Source organism: Spinacia oleracea, chromosome 2 (genome assembly GCF_020520425.1).
Source record: "Spinacia oleracea cultivar Varoflay chromosome 2, BTI_SOV_V1, whole genome shotgun sequence".
Classification (NCBI taxonomy): Eukaryota; Viridiplantae; Streptophyta; class Magnoliopsida; order Caryophyllales; family Amaranthaceae; genus Spinacia; species Spinacia oleracea.
Window position 1 is genome coordinate 84,703,886 of NC_079488.1, and position 20,567 is coordinate 84,724,452.

At 37.2% G+C, this 20,567-nt stretch overlaps 4 protein-coding genes across 5 annotated transcripts; 3 read left to right on the forward strand and 1 right to left on the reverse strand.

Annotated features, from left to right (window-relative positions):
* Window positions 1-4,229: 4,229 nt before the first annotated feature.
* On the forward strand, window positions 4,230-6,938 carry LOC110790118 (transmembrane 9 superfamily member 11). Its single transcript, XM_021994879.2, has one exon. The coding sequence runs from the start codon at window positions 4,630-4,632 to the stop codon at window positions 6,604-6,606; it is 1,977 nt and encodes a 658-aa protein (XP_021850571.1). The 5' UTR covers window positions 4,230-4,629; the 3' UTR covers window positions 6,607-6,938.
* Window positions 6,939-7,750: 812 nt separating this feature from the next.
* Window positions 7,751-12,825, forward strand: LOC110790117 (adenylate kinase 5, chloroplastic). The gene is made up of 19 exons (XM_056837167.1): window positions 7,751-8,032; window positions 8,108-8,209; window positions 8,381-8,509; window positions 8,608-8,742; window positions 8,952-9,098; window positions 9,858-9,932; window positions 10,035-10,128; window positions 10,386-10,435; window positions 10,564-10,690; window positions 10,875-10,912; window positions 10,988-11,068; window positions 11,167-11,305; window positions 11,393-11,472; window positions 11,571-11,636; window positions 11,743-11,772; window positions 11,858-11,967; window positions 12,065-12,202; window positions 12,319-12,345; window positions 12,435-12,825. The coding sequence occupies exons 1-19, from the start codon at window positions 7,820-7,822 to the stop codon at window positions 12,460-12,462; spliced, it is 1,809 nt and encodes a 602-aa protein (XP_056693145.1). The 5' UTR covers window positions 7,751-7,819; the 3' UTR covers window positions 12,463-12,825.
* A 685-nt stretch (window positions 12,826-13,510) lies between these two features.
* Window positions 13,511-16,730, forward strand: LOC110790116 (sugar transport protein 7). Of its 2 annotated transcripts, XM_021994877.2 has the most exons (4): window positions 13,511-13,668; window positions 13,893-14,061; window positions 14,933-15,879; window positions 16,046-16,730. In XM_021994877.2, the coding sequence occupies exons 2-4, from the start codon at window positions 13,911-13,913 to the stop codon at window positions 16,508-16,510; spliced, it is 1,563 nt and encodes a 520-aa protein (XP_021850569.1). In that variant the 5' UTR covers window positions 13,511-13,668; window positions 13,893-13,910; the 3' UTR covers window positions 16,511-16,730. The 2 variants fall into 2 exon arrangements, with proteins under 2 accessions (XP_021850569.1, XP_056693146.1); XM_056837168.1 differs by lacking the exon at window positions 13,511-13,668 and having other exon boundaries at window positions 13,682-14,061.
* A 2,403-nt stretch (window positions 16,731-19,133) lies between these two features.
* On the reverse strand, window positions 19,134-20,150 carry LOC110790127 (uncharacterized). Its single transcript, XM_021994888.2, has one exon. It carries the CDS (start codon window positions 20,053-20,055, stop codon window positions 19,597-19,599), a length of 459 nt encoding a protein of 152 aa, XP_021850580.1. The 5' UTR covers window positions 20,056-20,150; the 3' UTR covers window positions 19,134-19,596.
* Window positions 20,151-20,567: the final 417 nt, after the last annotated feature.

Here is a 20,567-nt window from a genome sequence, read left to right on the forward strand (position 1 = left end):
AATTTAGCATGGACCAGGTTTATATTAGTGTAAATACATAAGTAATCTGTTCACAAATAGACTAAAGTAATAGTAGTACTGTAGTAGTAGATCTACATTTAGTTTAATACTCCGTAAACATTAAGAAAACATCAAAAAATGATAATAAATGTACTTGTAAATCGCAATTTGGATTATACATCCGGGTGTATAGTGCACCCTGATAAATATTCATTAAGTATCTAATGAATATGATGAATGATTTCAATGTATATGTACAGTTGAAATACTTGAAAGATGTGTTTTTTGGATTTGAACTATATGTTCATTTACTATATGTTCTTTGCGTATGAACGATATGTTCTTTGTATTTAAATTATATGTTTATTTAAAAATAGGGTGCACATGATCATTGTGCACCCGTGTATAAACCATATTTTGCTTATAAATCATAGTTTATACAACTTACGGAGTATACAAATGACTATATGTAAAATGGGGGAAGAGAACCATGAAGTCTACTACAGAGTACTCCCTCCGTGTTTTATTAGGAGATACATGTTGACCGACATGTGGATTAAGAAAGGAGAGTTTAATCTACTAAAAATAATAATGCAAGTGGGGAGAGAGTAATAAACAAATAGAAAAAAGATGATGGAAAAAATATTTTAATCAAAGTAGAGAGGGAGTTTATTGTAGCGGTGGTACCTAAAGGAAATTATAGATGTATTAAATAATTAGAAGGTGGGGTAGAAAAGTTATTAAATATGGAAGTGTGACTCCTAATAAAATACGCCCCGAAATGGCAAGTGCCACTCCTAGTAAAATAGGGAGGGAGGAGTAACATTTTGGTATTGTACTATATTACGTTCACTGATGTGTGTTTGTGTGTGTATATATATAGGTTAAATTATACGACATACCCTGATATGAAGGTGTGACTGTGAAAACCTAATTTACAATTGTCACCAAATTGAGGGATGATACACCGCTAGTCACCAGCGAATTTTTTGTCCATATCCAAGGGTAAAATGATAATTTTGCATAATATGTTGAAAAGTCAAACAAAGTACTAAAGCATCGGCAATAATGATAGTATTTTAGTACGACAATGACCATATTTATACAAACGATGACATTCTATATGACAATACTTTTACCAATTCATTTAAGTGGTTCCCTTACTTTTCTATTTCATTTCATTTTAGTTTTCCGGATGGTTACTTATGACATATTTTTATACATCAATGAGAATATTATACAACAATGACAGTACTTATACTAACGTTGACCGTATATAGCAAGTCCACGACATTTTACCCATTCATTAATTAAGTATAGCCCATCCTTTTTCAATTTTTTTTTTTTTTGGGCGGGTTTGAGCATAAAAAGCTGCTGTCTCTCGACGGTTTATCACGCCTCCACCTAGTCTATACCTAGGAAAACCAATGATGATTATATGATACGTGTCAGTATGTCACCCCCATCTTTCATCCATAATTTTTATTTTATTTTCAAATTTCCTTTTGTTGTTTGTCATACAAATTATTTTACAACTTTAACACCTCCTCCACTTTATCTTCATCATTCAACATCAATTCACCATTTAATTCATATATTCATTTAAACTTTTCCACTCTATTTCCCTCTTTACCAATGCATCTAATTTGTATATTTTTTCAACTTTCAGATTTCACCTCTATATAAATCATATATTCTCACTGAAATCACAAACCCTCATAAAATTAACACCTTAAAGGACCACTTAACAATTACTCCCTCCTTTCCAGCGTTCCTTAATGTTCTTCCCGGTTGAAATCCGGGAGTGGATTAAGAAAAATGAAATCTTGGTATAATTGGGTGTAAAAGTAATGATTGAGTGTAAGAGATTCTACTTTTTGGAATAATGAAAAAGAGAGAAAATAATAAATAAAGAAATGAAAGGAAGATATTTGATTAAAAGAGTCATAAAATAAGGTGGGTGAATGACTTAGGGGATGTGAATGAATTAAATAAGATGGGTGGGAAATCAACGTGAATATTTGGATAGGTGAATGGAATAAATGTAGGAAATGTAGGATATGACAGAAAATTAAAATATAGAATGAGGGCATTTTGGTAAAAAAAGATGGCCAAAAATAGTAAAGATTAGGGAAGAACAAATAGGAAGGCCAAATCGGAAAACATGAAGAACATTTAGGAACGAAGGGAGTATGTACTACATAATTGCCCGTTCATTAAACGAGTCAAAAGCTAGTTATATATATATATATATATTAAAACTCCAAGGCATTTCATGACATCTCTTCATGTGTCACGATGGCTTGACAAGTGACATGGCGTAACAATGCTATGTCATACGTACACATCGTTCATGACCTCTTATATGTTAATGCAAAGTCTTAACCATCACTCCAATGACACAGCTTATGTCTCTAAAACAATTAAAAAAGAGAAAATTCATACTTATGAATGCATACACCTTTAATACCCAAAATTATGTATTTGAATAATAATTTATGGTAACAAAAAGTTTTTTAATTTTTATTCCTTTACCAATCGAATCATTTATTTTTTCTATACATGTATTTAGATAAAAAAATAAAACCATGAAATTAACAGAGAAAAGAATAGGAAAAAATAATGTTGCGCTTTATTTGAACTAATCAAATGTGTTTTTTTCCTCCAAAATGTATTCCGGCTTTGTAACGCAATATACAATTGTAACTTAAAAAATTTCTTACATGTCATATGTAAGTAGGTATAAAAAATAAAAATTACACAAATAATACAAAATTACTCAAAAAAATAGTTTATCGGTAGTTGCCTAGTTGGTTAACCAATTTTTTTCTTAAACTGGATAGATAATGAAATTCATATTGTGGTCAAACTGCATATATAAAGAAATTCATAAGTGAATTCGAAATGATTAAAGAAGGGGCTTACTATTTACCGCCCCATATTACTCAAAGCCGCCCCATTCATTTACCCATATACCCTCCTATATTTACCCTCCCTTTTCAACAATTACCATCCTCATTTACCTTTTACTTTCCCACCCCAATCTTGACCACCACCACCGGATATCACCGTTGCCGGAAACCACCGTCGGGAACCACCGCCGACAACCACCGCCGACTGCCACCGCCGGAAAACTACTCCGGCCACTGCCTGCCAACACCGCCATCATCAATGGCCGATTCATCGCAAGAGGTAATTTTTTTTTGTTCGGATTTTTTTTTAGGAACTTATGAATTTCTAGCTTGCACCATGGTACAGGCTTATGAATTTCTAGCTTGTACCATGGTATAGGCTTATGAATTTTAAGCTTGTACCATGGTGCAAGCTAGAAATTCATAAGCCTATACCATGGTTGGAGCTCAAAATTCATAAGTCTCTATTTATTTTTTCCGATAACATTAAATCAAATGCAACAATAAATAAAAAACGTAAATAATATAGACTTATGAATTTCTAGCTTGTACCATGGTACAAGCTTATGGATTTCTAGCTTGCACCATGGTACAAACTTAAAATTCATAAGCCTATACCATGGTGTAAGCTAGAAATTCATAAGCCTGTACCATGGTGCAAGCTAGAAATTCATAAGCCTGTACCATGGTGCAAGCTAGAAATTCATAAGTTCCTAAAAAAAATTCCGAACAAAAAAAAAAAATTTACCTCTTGCGATGAATCGGCCATTGATGATGGCGGTGTTGGCAGGCGGCAGTGGCCGGAGTAGTTTTCCGGCGATGGTTTTCGGCGGTGGCAGCCGACGGTGGTTGCCGGCGGTGGCAGTCAGCGGTGGTTTCCGGCGACGGTGATATCCGGTGGTGGTGGTCAAGATTGGGGTGGGAAAGTAAAAGGTAGATGAGGATGGTAATTGTTAAAAAGGGAGGATAAATATAAGAGGGTATATGGGTCAATGAATGGGGCGACTTTGAGTAACATGGGACGACTTTTAACGCTCCACTTAAAAAAAATTCAAATTATATACAACACTTCGACACATCCCGAGCCACTAACAAGTTAACCACTCAAAATTACTTGAAGATGCATCCACGTTGTACTGAATGAAATCCACGTTGTAGACGAAGGACGGAATGAGTCAACGAGTGAATGAATAAAATGAACATATTTTATTTCCCAAAAAGCCCTTGGATCTACGAACTTGCAGTAGTCTAGAAATGAGGGTATACCAGTAATTAGACCCTCAAAAGAAGTCATAGAATCTTACACACGTCGGTGGCGAATCAAAGGTGCAACCTACGTTATATAAACTGCGCTCCGACTCAGTCTCCCTCGCTTTCTCTCTCATCTCTGCGAATTCCCCAAATTCGCACCATTTCTTTCCTCCGATCCGCTCATTGTTGCATCGCTGTCGATTACTATCAGTCTCCAAAGGTCAGTTAGATCTGTATTTATCTTCTTCATTTCTTTGTTGTCCATTTCAAATCTTTTAAGTGTCGTTTTCTTTGGTTATACTTGTTGATCGGATCAAGGTTTCTAGGGGTTACATCATTAGATCTTGAATTTCCAACCTCAGAGCTGAAAAACCCTTTTAAATTTGGTTTTGATTTGGGTAATTAGGGCATTTTGTGATCTGGGTCTGCCAGATCCGACGAAAGAATTGTTGAATTTGGTGAAAATATGGGGTGTTTAAGTAAATCAGTGATCTGGGTAGTTGTGATTTGCTTGATACTTGAATGTGGGGAAGGGTTTTATCTGCCCGGTAGTTACCCTCACAAGTATGCAGTTGGGGATAGCTTATCAGTGAAGGTGAATTCACTGACATCAATTGATACAGAAATGCCATTTAGTTACTACAGCTTGCCCTTCTGTAAACCCCAGGAGGGTGTTAAGGATAGTGCTGAGAATCTGGGTGAGCTTCTTATGGGTGATAGGATTGAGAACTCTCCTTATAGGTTTAAGATGTACACAAATGAGACTGAGATCTTTTTGTGTAAAACCAGCCCTCTTTCAGCTGATGAGTTTAAGCTCTTGAAGAAGAGGATTGATGAGATGTATCAGGTTAACTTGATCCTCGATAATCTCCCAGCCATTCGCTACACCAAGAAAGATAATTTCTTGTTGAGGTGGACTGGCTACCCTGTTGGGATTAAGGTTCAGGAAGGTTATTATGTATTCAACCATTTGAAGCTTACTGTTCTTGTTCGTAAGTACGAGGAAACCAATGTGGCTAGGGTTATGGGAACTGGCGATGCTGTTGAGATGATCCCTGGGGGGAATGGTGTTGGTGGATCTGAGGAACCTGGTTACATGGTTGTTGGTTTTGAGGTTGTGCCCTGCAGTGTTCAGCATGACATGAATGCGATTAAGAATTCAAAGGTATATGATAAATACCCTGGGAAGATTAACTGTGATCCTGCAACTGTGTCAATGGCAATTAAGGAAAGTCAACCTATTGCTTTCACTTATGAGGTATCATTTGTGGAAAGTGATATTAAGTGGCCATCTAGATGGGATGCTTACTTGAAAATGGAAGGTGCCAAGGTTCATTGGTTCTCTATCCTTAACTCCTTGATGGTGATCACTTTCCTTGCTGGAATAGTTCTTGTGATCTTTTTGAGGACAGTTCGCCGAGATCTGACTCGTTATGAGGAATTGGATAAGGAGGCTCAAGCTCAGATGAATGAGGAACTGTCTGGATGGAAGCTTGTGGTTGGTGATGTCTTCCGGGCTCCTAGCTATCCATCATTGCTTTGTGTTATGGTTGGAGATGGTGTTCAACTTCTTGGGATGGGTGTTGTGACAATTATGTTTGCTGCTTTAGGATTTATGTCGCCTGCATCCAGGGGAACTCTTCTAACAGGTATGGTGTTCTTATACTTGATTCTTGGTATTGCTGCCGGTTATGTGGCTGTTCGATTGTGGAGGACTATTGGTTGTGGAGATCACACAGGATGGGTTTCAGTCGCTTGGAAGGCTGCTTGCTTTTTCCCAGGCGTTGCATTTTTAATATTGACCTTCTTAAACTTCTTGTTGTGGGGAAGTCACAGCACAGGAGCTATCCCATTTTCTCTTTATGTCATCCTTATCTTGCTATGGTTTTGCATATCTGTTCCTCTAACCTTGGTTGGTGGTTACTTTGGTGCAAAGGCCCCTCACATTGAATACCCTGTGCGAACCAACCAAATTCCCCGGGAAATCCCACCACAGAAGTACCCGTCATGGTTGTTAGTCCTTGGTGCTGGGACCCTCCCATTTGGAACCCTCTTCATTGAGCTTTTCTTCATCATGTCTAGCCTTTGGATGGGAAGAGTTTACTATGTTTTCGGGTTTCTCTTCATTGTTTTGATCCTCCTTGTGGTTGTGTGCGCTGAAGTCTCACTTGTTCTAACATATATGCATCTATGTGTTGAGGACTGGAAATGGTGGTGGAAGTCTTTCTTTGCTTCTGGTTCTGTGGCCATATACATTTTCCTCTACTCCATCAACTACCTCATATTCGACCTCAAGAGCTTGAGCGGGCCTGTTTCTGCTACCCTATACTTGGGATATTCGCTTTTCATGGTTTTAGCCATCATGTTAGTTACGGGTACCGTTGGATTCCTCTCCTCTTTCTGGTTCGTTCACTACCTTTTCTCCTCAGTGAAGCTGGATTGAAGCAACTTATCATGCAATTACAAGGTTTCTTGCCAGATTTTGTAGGGGTATCTTTCCTGGTGAAAGATCAAAGATGGATGTTCAACCTTCTTCTTTAATAGAGATTAGTCATATTACCCACCCGTTTCAGGTTTTCTAGGAAATTTGATGAAAGATGTGTAATAATAACCTTATGCATGATTTTTTTTTTTGATTACAACATGGATGAATTTTACATAGTTTGCTTGCATATGTAGGGCATATTTTGCTTTATCTAGTGTAACATGAGAAACTTCTGTGTACTTGAGATTAACTAGATATGGAAATGGAAGTTGAGTTTGTTTTTGCTTTTAGTTTATAGTATCTCTTTCATTTGGCCCGCTCTATCATATATGAGAAGAGAAGCAATAACTAAGACAAAAATCTCTTTCATTACCCGACTCCTAAAGCTCCGGTGAGTGTACGTGCTGTATTGTAGAGTACTACAGAAGATCCTCTTGGACTCCTGATACTGGACATGAATGTTTGTTTGCAAAAGATAAAAGTGAATCTGGTTTAACATTTGCTAATTACTGCGTGAAATTGGAAAATTTAAATCTCTTGTAGAGGAAACAAATTTTCATCATTTCAGTTGTGCAAAAGTGAAGCTAGCACTCACAGAGTATGGACCTTGTTCATCCTTTAATTCGTTAAGAGTATTCTTTAGTTTGCGAGAATCATATTCAACTTGTGCAATATAACAAATTGGAGACAAGTATACATAAAATTCAGAAACCTATTGTCCCCTCAGGCATCCAACAAAAGAAAACCCGTTTCTGGGCCAAAAGCTTGTGAAATAACCAGATTGTCCCTAACATAAACCTTCATCGGAATCAGCGCAACGCGGTTGGGGTTTGTGCTTTCATGCGTTAAGGCCTTGATTCAGATCCACATTGCCAGTTAAGAATGAAGTCGGATTGGGACAGAGGCAATCTCCTCTTGGTTATGGGGGTTAACTTTTTGTTATTTAGGCTTGATAATAGTAAATACTAATTGACAGGTAGGATATCATGTTGCATAAACAGTTAATTTTCTGTTGGTCGTTTTCAGTTAATTTTAGCCACTCTTAATCTCCTATCCTCCTGCTGTCCCCACCTTCATTTTTATTTGATTTATATTCTTCTCCTCAACCTTTTTCTGCACATCCTGGACAACACCATAGCCAATTCTATTGTAAGTTGCTGATTTATTAGCTATGTTGCTCAATCCTTTACCCTGTGTTTCTCATCTCAAGGCTACAAGAATTACTACTTCTCCAACTCCATCTTGTTCCCTCATCTCTACTTCTCTCTCTTTCTCCCCTTCTCAACTCTCTCTTTCCTTCTCTGCTTCTTCTATCTCCTCCTTATCAACCTCTCTAAATCTTCGTATCGGACTCGAACTTCCTGTTAAGAAATGCATCCAAAATGTAAGATTTTGCAGCTTTTCCTGGCTTTTTAATTGCTCGCTCATCTTTTTTAACTCTTTATGTATGTCTTTATAGAAGCTGCAGGTGATTTGTGCCATCAATGACCCGCTTAAGGTCATGATTTCGGGGGCACCTGCTTCTGGGAAAGGAACCCAATGCGAAATGATTGTCCAAAAGGTTAATCTTATCTCTGATCATCTAGTTTTGTTAATTAATTAGAGTTGGTATTGCATAGGATTGGCATACAAATCGATTTCAGTGACTTTTTAATGGTTAAGTGGGGTATACTATCAAGTGGTATTTGGTCTAACATCATAATACATTTTTGATGGTTCTGTTCATTTATAGTTTGGACTGGTTCATATATCAACTGGAGACCTTCTGAGGGCAGAAGTGGCAGCTGGAACAGAGATCGGGATCAAAGCAAAAGAGTACATGAACACAGGCCGTCTAGTCCCCGATGAAATTGTCACAGCTGTACGTATATGCTTTTTTCCAGTTTTTATGTCATGGATTTTTTTACCTTATTTATAACTTGTTATTTAGAGAAAATAAATTATTGCATTTTCTGATAGATGGTTAGAGCACGACTTTCCCTTGAAGATGCAAAGGAGAAAGGTTGGCTTCTTGACGGGTATCCACGAACTTCAGCTCAAGCTCAGAGTCTTGAAGATTTGGGGATCAGACCAGATGTTTATATTGTACTAGAGGTACAACTTTTGCGCCATATTTCTATAAATAATCTTTATATAGTTAGAGTGAGCCCTGAATGTGTTTTCATCAATAAGCACTAAGGTACTGTTTCTTGTAGATTAGTAAGCTACAGCCTACAGTATGTTGCTAATGATTGATTTTTTCTTCTTCTGTTAAACTCAAGGTAAAAGTGATAGTTTACATAGATTTGGTTCCTGATACTCAGGTTCCTGATGAAATTCTGATCAACAGATGTGTTGGAAGACAGCTTGATCCAATGACGGGGAAGATTTACCATGTAAGAAATTTTCCTCCTGAGACTGAGGAAATAAAAGCAAGGCTTGTTACTCGTGCTGATGACACCGAGGAAAAAGTATGCAACTGTTTACCCATTGTATCTCTTTACAAATTTCTTATTATGAAGCATCTCAAGTTGCATAATTCACTGTCAGTTCCAGTCATCATATGAATGTTCATAAAAGTAAGGAGCCATGATTTGTGACTATACTGCACCTAATTATCTGTTTCATAGAGAAAATTCCAACTTTGAATCATCTCGATCCTGATTCAAGCAGTGAAATTCTCACATGTATCTTTTGCAGAAAGCTGATACTTCAGTCTAGGTCTTCTAGGACATTATTTTCTACAATTTGACATAATCTTTTCTGAGAAGTGAGAACTAACAAATACTTTGAATCAAGTGACTTCTTTTTATCCTTCTAACCTAAATAGTAATTTGTCTCAGTTTGGACTTGGCCAATTTCTTAGCACTTCACACAAGGTTTGTAGAGTATGGACCCTTGTTTGGCGTAGTGCTTTGAGATGAAACTAGGTGCCATGCAATTTGTTACACAAGATTTGTAGATCCTAAGGGAAGCTGATTTGATATGATTGTCTATAATGCCTAAAACACCTCCATAATACAATGAAGTTTTTGACAAGTGCAAATCATTATTGGTAAGAAATAACCTCTTTTTATCCCAAAGACTTATTTGATGGCTCTGTTTGGCACATATGGAAGGAATATCTTCTGTCGAGGAAAGCACCTGGCGTGCATCAAGTTGTCTTTGTTGTCATTATCTTCTCCTACATTCTTTGATATCCCCAACAGACTTATGAACTCCATTTCCAGGTAATATCTCGTCTGGAAATATATAAAAGAAATGTGGAGGCAGTCTTGGCAACGTATGTGAATATAGTGAAAAAGGTACTTCAATTAGTGAATAGTGATGCATACAATTTTGTTCTCTTCTCAAAGCTTAGAGCTTTTGTTATTGAAGTTTTATCTGTGTAATATTTGGAAATTTAGATTGATGGAAATCGCCCAAAAGAAAAGGTTTTTGAAGAAACAAAAACTTTGTTGAGCCAAGTGCAGGATGAGAAAGTGAAGGCTGCTACCACAGGTGAGAACCTTAATTCTCATATTCTGCAGCAGTAATTACTCTGTCCCAGCAAACACTTCTCACTTGTTAATGGTATGAACTTGATAAATTACTTTAGCTTCAAGGAAGACACTTGAGGTTACAAAATGTTATGAAACCAAGGTTCATTATGCGTGCTCTATTAATGGTTTAACTTCATCGTAAGATTATATCAATCTTGTGAGCTGAAGGATTTTTGCACCCTACATCTAACACTGTTGGAATCTTCCCCATGTCAGGCAATGCAGTGACTAAGGGAAGAAGTTCTAATCTTTCTCCTCCAAAGCAGGTATTTGGCTTTTGAAGTTTTATCCTCAGAAATCTCTGACCTTTTTTGTAATAAGAATACAAGGAATAGATTTTCACCGTGTTTGAATAACATGTTTCATTTGATCCCTAAGCTTTATCCTTATACAGGATAATTGGAGAGGAGTTCCTACACGGCTGAATAACATTCCACATTCTAAGGAAATCAGGGAATATTTCTATGAAGATGTGCTGCAAGCTACACTGAGAGCTGTAAATGATGGGAAAAAGAGGCTCAAGGAAAGTCCTTTTATCCATTACCTTTCATTGTACCACAAGTTTTAGAAAACAGTGTCCTCAACTCCCAAAATATTATTGAAATCCTAACCAACTAGCTTCGTTTTCCCCCCTTTCTCGTCCTTCAATTGTGAGATGGTACATGTTAAATCATGGTTTTTCCTGATTCCTATCTTGAATATTACAGGTGGAGATCAGTATTCCAGAGTTGGATCCATCTACGGTAAGGACGTTTATTTGTACTAGAGTTGGATCCATGTTCAGAAAACTGTGAATTTGATCATACTGTGTTTTTTAGGATGTTTATAGAATCGGGACTCTGATGGAGCTGGTTCGAGTATTAGCTCTTTCATTTGCTGATGATGGAAAACGAGTGAAGGTTGTTATTTTCATTCACTCATAGCATAATATTGATGCATTGTTCATCTTGGAAGTGTTATTTGTAACCACTTCTGGTTCACATATATATATATTTAGGTTTGTGTTCAAGGATCTATGGGTGAGGGTTCACTGGCAGGAATGCCACTACAGTTGGCAGGCACTCGAAAAATTTTAGAGTTCATGGACTGGGGTGATTATGAAGCCAAAGGGACTTTCATCAACATAGGTTCCATAGGTATTAATTAGCACCATCCAAAAGAGAGAGTTACATTGTGTGTATAAGTGCAAAAAGGTTTATTATGATAAGGAGGATATCCTACAGGTGGCAGAGAGGTCGATGAACAGGATGACATGTTTATTCTAGTGGCTCCACAGAATGCTTTTGGAAATTGCATCATTGATGTAAGGAGATTCATTCCCCAGATTTTTAAAATACAAATCAATCATATTATCCTCTTTAAAAATTTATGTTCTAGTTGTCTGATCACGCTCCTATGCAGGATCTGAGAGCTATGACTGATGCTGCTGGGAGCCGTCCAGTTATTCTCATAAATCCTAAACTCAAGGTTAAATGGACTCCTGCAATCTTATGTGTTATTGAGAAAATACTTTCTAAGAGTTTGCTATAATAATTCCCATTTACCTTTTTTTTCTTTCTTTCTTCTAATTCAGGACGTCCCTGGCTCAAGTGGCATTATGCAGGTAAGAAAAGTTCAGAATAGACCTAAATGTAGTTTTCTTTCTTTTTAATCAAGTTGTTAACTTTTCACTCTTCTGTTCTACAAAGACGATGGGTCGTGATAAGAGGTTGGAGTATGCCGCATCATTTGAGAATTGCTATTCCTTTCGGCTTCTCTACTATGCAGGAACTCAGTACCCAATTATGGGTGCACTCAGGTGGCTTTCCTTTACATTTTTGTTATGAACTTATGATTTTGAAGTATGAACTTGTTCAGAAAATGAAAATAAAATCATATGACTGTTGTTTAAACAGAATGGCGTACCCCTTCCCGTATGAAGTATACAAAAGGGTTGATGAAGCTCCTAGAAAAGAGAATTATGTGATATTGTCTACATTTGAGAAGAAGCCAACTTCTGATGATATTAACAATGCATTCTTAGGGAAACCAAGGTAATTCTGAAGTCTGAAAAAGTCGTAACATTTACAAACTTTTATATATACCAAGTGTTTAGTTTTGCAATATCCTTGCAACATTTGCTTATTACATTCTTATTGTCGAGTTGCAGAGAAATGAAGAATACATCTGGTATATGGTAAGATCAGAGAAGAACCTGCTATCTAACAAAAGTTGTTTTCATACTCGTTGATACTTACTTTATTTAATGTTTGCACAAAATAACAGGGGTTTCTTGAATGCCATACTGAGTTGAAGATTAAACAAAATGTAGCATGTTGCACTATGTTATCGCGACAAACTGCTTCAGTCAGCAGGCTTTCACTTCATAGCCATATGATCGAATGTTCTGGTTCTGCAGATTACGCGCCCAATGAAGGTTGGATTCAGTGTAGCATTCTTGTGTAAATTCCGCGTCCTTCATTTCTTGACAAAATGACCTTGAATTGAGGACATTTTTCTTGGTAGTACATGATTTGTTATGCAGAGTGTTTGGGTAAATGTCAGATGAGTTGTGCCTCTTATAGATTTGTTATTAACTGTAATGTGAATAGTGGGAAATAATCTCATTTTTAAACAGCACTACAAATTTCAGTGATGTATTCATTTTTCATTGACTTTTAAGATGTGAACGTAATTGAAGTTAGTTATTGACTTGGAACAACTAACATAAGAGGTAGACTTGAACAAAGCGGGTCGGGTTCGGCCCCAGTCAAAAAATCCGGTCCATCTGTTGGGCCAAACATAATGGGGTTTCCGGGCAATTTGTGGGCCGCGCCAATTTTATAACTAAAATTCATGTGTTTGAGTTGCCCCCATACCCGCCAAAACAATTAATGCGTACAAAATCTGCCTTAAATCCGTTGTTTTACGCGATGGGTTCAAGATGGCCAGGTCTAATATTAAGAGGTGAGATTTTAGCAATGTTAGTGATAAAGCTGAATGATATATAGATGATACGGAATAGTGTAATAAATAGAAATACGTATGCAGGTTGTTCATAAATGGAATTATGAATTAGATTCAATTGGTGAACTGGAAGAATTGAATTGAGTGGTCGCTAGACGCTAGTGTTTGGGATGTGTATATCATCTGCACATGCATCAATTAAGGATTAATGTAAGTCAAACTGATATTAAATGTTATCCCTATATGAATATACCAAGAAAGACAGATATGGATTTTAATATGTTACGCTACAAATATTTGAATTTGTATTTTATACTTTGGTATTTAATTTTTGGTCATTGTATATTTCTATTTCTATTTCTATTATTGGTTCAGCATACCAATTAAAGTGCTGGTGCCAGCTTGACAACGTGGCTGAAAAATGCACAATAAGATGAACAATTTAAACAATCCAAGAATAAGATTGATTGTTTGTTAGTGAATGAAAGAAACCATTTTATTTTATGAAAACATCCATCAATCCACTAAACCCATCTTGCTAATTAAGGTTAAGGTAACCCCGGGTGACGTCACCTACTAATTGTGAATTGTGAATTGTGAATTGTGATTATTAAATTAGTTGATCCGTAGTTTGTAATAAAATTAGTAAACCGGCATTCAACACTTGCCTACCACTAACCTCCTTCCTTCCTTCCTTTGCTTTCCTTCCATAATTGTAATTGTAATTGTAATTGTAATTGTAATTGTAATTGGGTAAATTGTATTTTGATTATTCAGAAATCAATCTGAGTAGGCATGGCCGGAGGTGGAGGTGGAGGTGGGTCAATGGGAGTTTCAAAGGAGAGAGCCAAGGAGTATCAAGGGAAGGTCACTTCTTACGTCATCATTGCTTGCATTGTTGCTGCTACTGGTGGCTCCTTATTTGGTTATGACATTGGTATTTCAGGTCTCTCTTCTTTTCCCAATCCTTCATCAATATTCATCTTTCATCTTTCATCTTTTTACTTGGATCTATTATTACCACTTAATTCCCCCCTAACATTCTCCACCCCTTTTTTTTAATTTTTACTTTAATTATTATTACACCCTTATTATTTGGGTCTTCGCCTCATATAGTCATATATATGCATAGCATACCCACTAAATATAGACATATACTCTCTCTTAAGTCTTAACCTTTTTCTTTTCTCCTTTCTTTTTAAAAGTATCTTTTGGTATCAAAAAATATTTATTTTACTTAAATATTGTGTTGATGTTAGTCGTTACACCTACGGCCGGTTTGGTACTCCATACATGGTAATTAACAGGAATGAATTTGTAATGAAATTTAATGTTCATTCACACGGTAATTGTCTCTGTTTCTTCATAAATTACTATTATCACAAATTAACGTTTGAGGTGTGATATTGGGTGGGAATAAAAATTCATGAACAACACCAAGCTTGGGTTGAAGTTGCATTACCATGGACATTTTTCTGTTGCTTTTCTTATCAAATTACACTTAGATTCATTCTCATTCCCGCCATTTATTATAACGGGGCACTAGAGTCCTAGGCTAGAGACCAGAAGACTCCAATTCTAATGCAAATTTGGGATTCATCAATCTTCATAGTGAGTTCTTAAACCACTTTTGGAATTAAATGTGCCTGAATCATTGTGACTATAAGCTAATGACCTCAATACATAACTATATCAGCATCATGACAACTAATTTCAGACAAACCCAAATACTTTATGAGATATCAACTCATATGACAATCTCCATGGCCATGGGTCATCCAGAACTTGTTAACATATGTTCATCTATGGATAATCAGGTGGGGTGACATCCATGGATGGTTTTCTACACCATTTCTTCCGTAGGGTGTACGACAAGAAGAAGCTTGCCCATGAAAATAACTACTGCAAATTCGATGATCAGGGCCTTGCTGCTTTCACTTCTTCTCTCTACCTTGCTGGTTTGGTCGCCTCTCTGGTTGCCTCTCCAATAACACGCAACTATGGCCGCCGCATTACCATTATCTGTGGTGGCATTTCCTTCCTTATTGGGGCTGCTCTTAATGCTTCTGCACTCAACCTTGCCATGCTTCTCTTGGGTCGAATCATGCTCGGTTTTGGCATTGGATTTGGAAATCAGGCAGTTCCTCTATATTTGTCTGAAATGGCACCAACACATATACGAGGGGGTGTGAACATGATGTTCCAATTAGCAACCACCCTTGGGATTTTTACAGCAAACATGATTAACTTTGGAACATCAAAACTAGAACCATGGGGATGGAGGCTCTCACTTGGCCTAGCGGCACTTCCAGCAACCTTAATGACTATTGGAGGATTACTCGTTCCCGAGACACCCAACAGCTTGATCGAACGAGGATTGACTGAGAGAGGGCGTAAGGTCCTTGAAAGGATCAGAGGGACAGAGAATGTTTCAGCAGAGTTCCAGGATATGGTTGATGCAAGTGAGTTTGCTAAATCAATCAAGAACCCCTTCAGAAACATCTTAGAGCGCAGGAACAGGCCGCAACTGATAATGGCCATTTTCATGCCTACATTTCAGATCCTTACAGGAATAAATTCCATTCTGTTTTATGCTCCTGTACTATTTCAGAGTATGGGGTTTGGGGCAAACGCTTCTCTTTACTCTTCGGCTCTAACAGGAGCTGTGCTTGCTTTCTCCACATTGATTTCCATTGCAACTGTTGATCGATTAGGAAGACGCCCATTGCTCATCACTGGAGGAATTCAGATGATCATTTGTCAGGTTAGAGTCTTTGATGAACATCTAATAAATTCACTGATAAAAGTTGTGAGTTATTTCTATCTTTCATAGAGTAGTATAAAGCATACTCTATTCTGATATAGAATCTGAAAATAATATACTAGTTGAATTCTAAAACAATTGGTTACTAACTTGCATAATCAAACAGGTAGTGGTGGCAATAATCTTGGGAATAAAATTGGGAACAGAAGGGGAACTATCAAGAGTTTATTCCATTCTAGTGGTGATTGTAATATGCCTCTTTGTGCTGGCCTTTGGGTGGTCATGGGGACCTCTAGGATGGACTGTACCTAGTGAGATATTCCCATTGGAAACCAGGTCAGCAGGACAGAGTATAACAGTGGCAGTAAATCTCCTATTTACTTTCATAATCGCACAGTCATTCCTATCCCTCCTATGCCATCTAAAGTTCGGGATTTTCTTGTTCTTCGCTGGCTGGGTCACCATCATGACCATCTTTGTATACTTGTTCTTGCCTGAGACCAAGGGTGTTCCTATTGAAGAGATGATTCTGTTATGGAGGAAGCATTGGTTTTGGAAGAATATAATGCCCCAAGACCCTGAAATTAACGCTACCTATAGTGGAACAGATGGTCCTTACAGAATTGCATAGCTGTTGTTCTCGTTATTTTTGTAAGAAAAATATCACAGCACGAGGATAAGATATCCTCAAAAGAAACCAAAAGATTGTAGCTGTTGTAGGATCATTTTATTTTCTAGCTCTGGGAATTGTGTGTGTACTCTTATAGAAGAAACAGAAAGTACAAATTACCAAATAGAAGTATGAAATATGAGTATATCAATCAAATTACCAAATATGATTTTATTTTCTAGCTCTGGGAATTGCCAACCATTGTTCTTCCAACAAATGCATCAAGTTACAATGTGACTGAATATGATGAGTATATCAATCTCAAGCTCTTGACTCTAGGAGATCTAAGTGCATAAAAAGTTAGTCGTACCTCCTAGCTATAGAGACACTATTCCAGACAAAGAAATGTTAATTGCAACCAAGTGAGAAATAACATAGCGACTGAAATGTTTTAAAATTGAACCAAGGCAGCAAGCTTCTTTATTGACAGGTTGATTTTGTAGAAGCTGGGATAAAGGAAATCATACCTCTGTTATTCCACATTGAGCATGGCTGGGATCATGACTTCATATAATTCAGTCTTAAACATCCTACACTTTGGTGACTGCTCTGTGCTTTTGATTCAAATAGCTCCCTAGCCAAATGCAAAACTCATCTAGAAAATGGTGGGAACTGAAAATCAGGACTTGTGTCTGAAAATATTAAATAAAATTCAACAGGCAACCACATCTGCGTGCACCAAGGAAAAATAGAACGAAAGCAGCTGTTGTAGAAACTAACCTTAACGGAGTGTGATATAATTGCTCTATGTCAATCATAACAATGAAAAACTCCTCAAGCTGTCAAAAATATTGTTGGATTCCTACAGATTTGATTAATTTGTCTAAGGCAATTATAGACAAGGTTCAGAAGGTGAGACCCATAGAGACACAACAATTAAAACATCATATCTTTTGGGCTAACTTTTTGTGAAAAGATAGATTCATCGAATCATTCTGCATACTCAAGCTCATATCATGCAAATATCAATAAGCTTCCTACTGACTTGAGAAAAACAATGACAGATATGCTCCCTATAAGCAGGAGGTTATAACAAATTGAAATCACCAGCTCAGCACTGAACAATAAGAACAGATACTACGAAATAGCCTAATTCCATAACTGTAGATGTCGATTAGCAAATGTTTATATTTGAAGAGTACAAGTACGAAATACCGAACGTGCGAAAAATGCAAACATCATACCGAACAGGGCCAAGCAGAGAAAATCACAGTCCACTCCTATATATATATACAGCAGGATCACTTCATATTTCCTCTGCTACAAGGCCAAGCAGAGAAAATCACAGTTGGATACTGCAAAAAGCAACCAAGAGAAGCCAAAAACCATGACACAATATTTGAGAATTGAGATACAGAGATTAAGGAGTACAACCGTTGGCTCAACAACCTCTCTTTTCCTGGAGAGAAGTTCGTCAGAGCATCATAAGAGAATTTTGAGTGTGTTCAAAGAAACAATTGTTTCTTATATCATCACTCCAATGCCAAAGGATAGGAAAATCCAACATTTTTTTTATAATTGGTATGATAAATGTTATCATCAATCTGACATAAATATAACATCTTCAGCATAAATTCCCTTAATCCCTAAGGAAATAAAGCAACAAAATCACATGACATGTAGTGTGGTTGTCATTGTTTCATCAATAATCAGAATGGACTGTTTCAACACTGAGGCACAGTTCCTACCTAAATTCGACAGGAACTGAATCAAAACGAGGGAAGATGACATGGACTAACATGACTTATTCCAAAATCAGACAACGAAACTAGAACGCGTCATGATTTTGTTAACGAAACTAGAACGCGTCATAAACTAATGAGGTTTAATACAACAGAAGTTACTCAGGTGAATATCAGCAAGAAATTCAGATGTAAACTCAGCTCAAAGATATCACAAGAATAAAAGGTTAATAAAATAATAATTAATCAACAACCAAGTGGCCAATTCAAACTAGGACAGAAAGTAGAATAAAACCTAAAAATTAAGCGTTGGCAATGGCAGCTACAACTCTACAAGGACTAAAGAAACAAAAGAGGTCAAGTGCCATAAAACAATGAACCTTAAATTAGAATTCATGCTTGCTTAATTCATTGAACTCCCTCTCTGTAATAGAGGTCGTGTTCAAACTAGTTAACATGATTAAGGAATAGGGAGGGTCTACGCTATGAAAAATCAACAAGGAACCTTATGTTTTTCCTTCAATTGATCTTTCAACAATCAGTTCAAGGAGGGAGGGTTAAACTGTAAAAGCACATCCACACCCAATCCATAAGCCAATATATGATCTACCCATCACAAATCACACAAGCTCTTAGTGATTAACAGATACATATTCAGTAAATCAACAACATTGACATAAATCATGCTGCAATGCAAGACCTGCTCATGCTCAGAAGCCAAAAAAGATGCATCATCCAACGTACGCAACAATGAATGTTGAACAATCCACAAGCTGGTGGTACAAACTCCATTCCTCGTTGATTACAACAGATGATTATGCTTTTACATTATGCATCTGTTTGCTCAGCAACCAAAAAAGACGCACGCATTATCCACGATGAAAAACATTAAAGATCTCATCTAACAACAACCCATACAACTTTTATTTCTTTTTCGTAACCGAAATACAGAAACACTACGGAATTTTCTTCTAAACTAGTACAATTAAGCTGTTAATCATCAAATCCTATCCAGTAACTACTAATCACCAACTTCTTCTACCAAGGAATCACCTAATATTACTCCATTACTCTTACCACCACGGAACACTACTTGTATATTACAACAGACTGTATCATACTACTGCTACTAAAACACCAAAGTACCTAATATACACTTTCCTTCTGGTAAAAAATATCAAGGAAAGCATAGCGATAAGCCGATGACAATCAACTAAAATTGGCGATCAGATCGGAAACTTTCTCAAACCAAATTCTTTCCGACTCGTCTTTATTTGTCGGCATCAAATCCAACAGCAACTTCCTCATATCGCTCTCTACCGAAACTATCTGTCATTCTGAAACCGATTTCAATCAGTCAATTTTCTACATCCTGAGCAACTTTCTCAAATCACTCTCCGCCAAGCTTCTCCGGACTAAAGTCGACGGAAACGGAAGCGAACTAGGATGAGGCGACGAAACCATCGATGTTGGCCCAGCATATAGATCTGGAACCCTGATTTGTTTCTGAACAACAGCCGGATCTGGACCTAATCGATTCGTCGAACACAATTGTAACCCTAAATCGAGTTTTTTTCCGCCGAACAACATTCTGGCCTTTAATTCTTCGCCTCTCTTCAGGATCTTCACATGCCCCATCACAGGCGCCTTTGATGGCGGTGATGCACGGTCTGATCGGCGACTTCCGTCGGAGGGGCTTCTTTTCCTACGACGACAACGAGGAGATTGGTTGATTCTAGGGTTAGGATTCGCGTTACGTAAACAGCGAGGGGGGAATTGATCTTGAATGAGAGCATGAGATCGGAGAATTGCCGTTGTTGCCATTTTTGGAAGAGGAGAGAGAAAATTGGGGATCTATATGGCGTGTGATGGTGAATGTGATTATAACTGTTTTGGTCTGATTCATTGAGATGAGAGAATTGTGAAGGAGACCTAAGGATATTTATAGGACAGAAATAACTTGGATTTTCTTTTCGAGTTCGGTTTCCTTTGACGTACGGAATACACTGTAATTTGTTTTTATTTTCTTTTCGGTTTCCTAAGAAGAAGGGTGTGGGTTCGACCCCTAGCTAATGCGGTTTTTTTTTTTTTTTTTACCATTTATAAATAGTACGTGATTATAAACCGCTATCTCAGATAGCGGTTTACTTAAGTCAACCGCTACCTGAGATAGCGGTTTAGTGTCCCTTAGTTAAAAAAAAAAAGACCGGTTTTAATGCTGACGTGGACGGTATGGTGGGAATTAAGTTAAAAAGTGGCGCATTTTGGGAATTTGACGTTCTTTAAACAATATTGAAGGAAATCGCTCTTTATCAAACATTTTAATTTTGGTATTC

Excerpts from the sequence above, each read along its gene's own strand:
- LOC110790118 (XM_021994879.2), top strand. The coding sequence starts at position 4,630 with ATGGGGTGTTTAAGTAAATCAGTGATCTGGGTAGTTGTGATTTGCTTG.
- LOC110790117 (XM_056837167.1), top strand. The coding sequence starts at position 7,820 with ATGTTGCTCAATCCTTTACCCTGTGTTTCTCATCTCAAGGCTACAAGA. Across the intron at positions 8,743-8,951 it reads ATGTTTATATTGTACTAGAG|GTTCCTGATGAAATTCTGAT; the intron begins GTACAACTTTTG and ends CCTGATACTCAG. Across the intron at positions 9,099-9,857 it reads CTGATGACACCGAGGAAAAA|GTAATATCTCGTCTGGAAAT; the intron begins GTATGCAACTGT and ends CTCCATTTCCAG.
- LOC110790116 (XM_021994877.2), top strand. The coding sequence starts at position 13,911 with ATGGCCGGAGGTGGAGGTGGAGGTGGGTCAATGGGAGTTTCAAAGGAG. Across the intron at positions 14,062-14,932 it reads TTATGACATTGGTATTTCAG|GTGGGGTGACATCCATGGAT; the intron begins GTCTCTCTTCTT and ends ATGGATAATCAG. Across the intron at positions 15,880-16,045 it reads TTCAGATGATCATTTGTCAG|GTAGTGGTGGCAATAATCTT; the intron begins GTTAGAGTCTTT and ends ATAATCAAACAG.
- LOC110790127 (XM_021994888.2), bottom strand. The coding sequence starts at position 20,055 with ATGGCAACAACGGCAATTCTCCGATCTCATGCTCTCATTCAAGATCAA.